We start from the raw sequence: 2761 nt of genomic DNA on the forward strand, positions 1-2761 counted from the left end.
GCCCCCAGCATCTCTGTTGCCCCCTATCCCAGTGCCCAAAGCCTGGTGAGTCACACATCCCTGGGGTGGCCCGAGGCGGGGGTCTTCCGAAAGGGTTAGCTGTGGGTCACTAACAGCTGATACTTCGCTTCGGAGGCTTTGGAGTTCTGCAGCGCCTCGGGGAGCCCTGTCAGCACCGTGGGCAAGAGCGACCGTGCCTCAGTTTCCCCTGTCGTTAAACCGGGATGGTAGCAGGCAGTGCCATGCTGTGATGAGGGTGGATGCTAGTAACAGGATGTCCCAAAGTCTCTGTGCAGTTTTAAGCTTTAATAACCTGCAAAGGATGAAGGCCGCAAACTTACCCCAAAATCATTTTCAAGCTTGACGGAGTTTTTAAATGATGTGTTTTGTGAGTTACGTGCTTTTGTGAGTTTTGAATAATACGTTTGAAATGTTTTATTTTTGGTTGTTTGGTATTGTCAGTCAGAGCGACTGAACAGACAACAGCCACTGATCATCTAAGATCGTAGATGGTGCCCAGGTTTTGCGGGTGACATCCCTGAGGTGGTGCAGAGGCGCGGGTGGGCGGGGCAGAGCCAGGAGAGTTGGCGGGTCCCAGGAGCCTGCTGCTCAGCCCCAGTCTGGTCCGCCTGCAGGAGCGCTGGCACTGCCCCCAGCTGGAGCAGCGCTTTTCCCGGGTCCAGGAGGCCGTGCAGGCGCTGAGGGCTCTCCGGGCCACGTACCAGCTCACCAAGGCCCGGCCCCGAGGTGAGGCGTGGCCTGGGCTCCCAGTGCGTGCGGGAGAAGCAGCGGCTGGCGAGGCAGGGGGAGCGCTTGGGGCAGGCCTTGACCCTGACCGGCCCCTTTCCCCCAGTGCTGCTGCAGAGCTCCGAGCCTGGAGAGCAGGGTGTCTTCGAGGCCTTCCTGGAGCCGCTGAGCACCCTGGGCCGCTGCGGGGCTGTGGGCCTCCTGCCCGCAGGTGCAGCCGCCCCCTCCGGCTGGGCCCAGGCCCCGCTCAGTGACAGCGTTCAGGTCTACATGGAGCTGCAGGTGCCCAGAGGAGCGGGGAGCAGGGGAGGGTCAGAAAGGCTGTGGGGCGGAGGGCAGGGCAAGTTCTCTCCGTGAGGAGGGTCTTCGTGTGGGAGGCGCAGGGCGGCCGCGACGCCTCTGTCCTCTGCAGGGCCTGGTGGACCCGCAGGCCCATCTGCCTCTGCTGGCTGCCCGAAGGCACAAGTTGCAGAAGCAGCTGGACGGCCTCGTGGCCCGGACGCCGTCAGAGGGGGAGGCTGAGGCTCGGCGGCAGCAGAGGGGGAGGCTGGGAGGCTGCCCAGGGAGCCCGCCCCCCGAGGGAGGGTGGAGGGAGGGTGGGCCTCCTGCGGATCCTTACTGCGTCTCGCCCGTCCAGCTTGCTTCCCTCCACCTGGAATTGTCGAAACTGGACCAGGCGGCCTCTCACCTCAGGCAGCTGATGGCGGCGTCTCCCAGCCCCAGGGAACCGTGAGCCCTCGCACCTGGCGCTTCTCCGCCGCCAGACCTGCCTGCGAGGACAGACTGATCCTGCAGCCCCCGGGGGCCTCGGAACCCCTGTGGTGCCCCTCGCTCCCGGGAGCAGACCAGCATGGCCACTCGACGCTCGCACTCCTGCCACTGCCCAGTGCAGCCCCACCGGGAAGCTTGGGCGCAAGGAAGGCAGATAAACTTAGTCTCAAACGCGTCTGCCTGTGGTTCTTTTGTCCCTCTTTCCCCCAGTGATGACTCTTGCCTCTCACTTGTCCCCGAGGTTCTTGCCGGGACAGGAGGGCTGCCTCGCTGAAGGGAAGCGGAGCTTTCTCGTGCAGGCACAGTGACACAGTCCACTACTGCCGGGTCTGCTGACAGTGCCGCTGCTCCTGCCTGCCCTTCCCTTCTCCTTGCCCCTCTGGTGGGGGCTGAGAGGAGCAGGGACTTCTTCCAGGCCGGAGGGGCTGCCGGGAGCGCGCCCCACTCTGCTGAGATGCGTGCAGGGACGCTGCCGTCCCTGACGGGCACACAGATGTGCAGACGCCCACCGCCCACCCCAGCTGCTGCCTCGTGGCAGTGGTGTTCAGGGCCTGGCCCTTCCAGGCCCAATTCCATGGTGGCCGCTCGCAGCTGCGCCCGCCCTGGTACTGCTTAACCCTGAGACCTCAGAGTTGGGGGCGTTCTCTCCATTTCTGAGATGAAGGAATGTGCTCAGAGATTAAAAGTAGTTTGTGTAAAAAGTATCACCTGGGATTTAGCCAATGACTTACATGCAGTTCTTTCTGGTGCTGTAACCGAGCTTCACGTGTGTGGTGGCTCTGCGCTGGCGGCCGCTCCTCCTCCGCCCTACACTTTCTAACTAGATCTAACATCTGCCCGGCCCCACCAGCACATCCACATGCCTGCCCAGAGCGAGAGGAAGCGGCGGGCAGCTTCCTTGTCTCTTCCCCAACGGCACCAGCTATTGCTTCAGCACCTGCTCTGTGCTGGGCCCTGTTCTGCACCCTTGGATTCATCAGTGAATGAACGAAACCAAGATCTCTGCCTGGTAGTACTTTGGTTCTAGCAGGGAAAGTCAGAAATGACATAAGTACGTAATATGTAGTGTGTCTGAAGGTCGTGAAAGCTGGGGGAAGGAAGAGGGTAGGGGCCTGGTGTGTGTGTGGAGAGCAGGTTGTAGTATTAAGATGGGTCAGGTGGGAGTCATTGCAGGAGGTGAGGATGTCCGGGAGTGGATGTCGGGGAGCTGCGAGCTCGGGGAAGGAGAGTGGGTGGAGCATGT

General features: G+C 62.0%; 1 protein-coding gene across 1 annotated transcript in view; it reads left to right on the forward strand.

The window, feature by feature from the left end:
* Positions 1 to 2222, forward strand: part of VARS2 (valyl-tRNA synthetase 2, mitochondrial) — a 10197-nt gene extending 7975 nt beyond the window's left edge. Inside the window, exons 22-26 of the mRNA XM_015570997.1 lie at positions 3 to 45; positions 636 to 747; positions 854 to 1029; positions 1160 to 1288; positions 1385 to 2222. Coding sequence (XP_015426483.1) covers positions 3 to 45; positions 636 to 747; positions 854 to 1029; positions 1160 to 1288; positions 1385 to 1480 — 556 coding nt within the window. The 3' untranslated portion in view covers positions 1481 to 2222. The remainder of the gene's footprint in view (positions 1 to 2; positions 46 to 635; positions 748 to 853; positions 1030 to 1159; positions 1289 to 1384) is intronic.
* Positions 2223 to 2761: the final 539 nt, after the last annotated feature.

This window comes from Myotis davidii, unplaced genomic scaffold, assembly GCF_000327345.1.
Source record: "Myotis davidii unplaced genomic scaffold, ASM32734v1 scaffold988, whole genome shotgun sequence".
Classification (NCBI taxonomy): Eukaryota; Metazoa; Chordata; class Mammalia; order Chiroptera; family Vespertilionidae; genus Myotis; species Myotis davidii.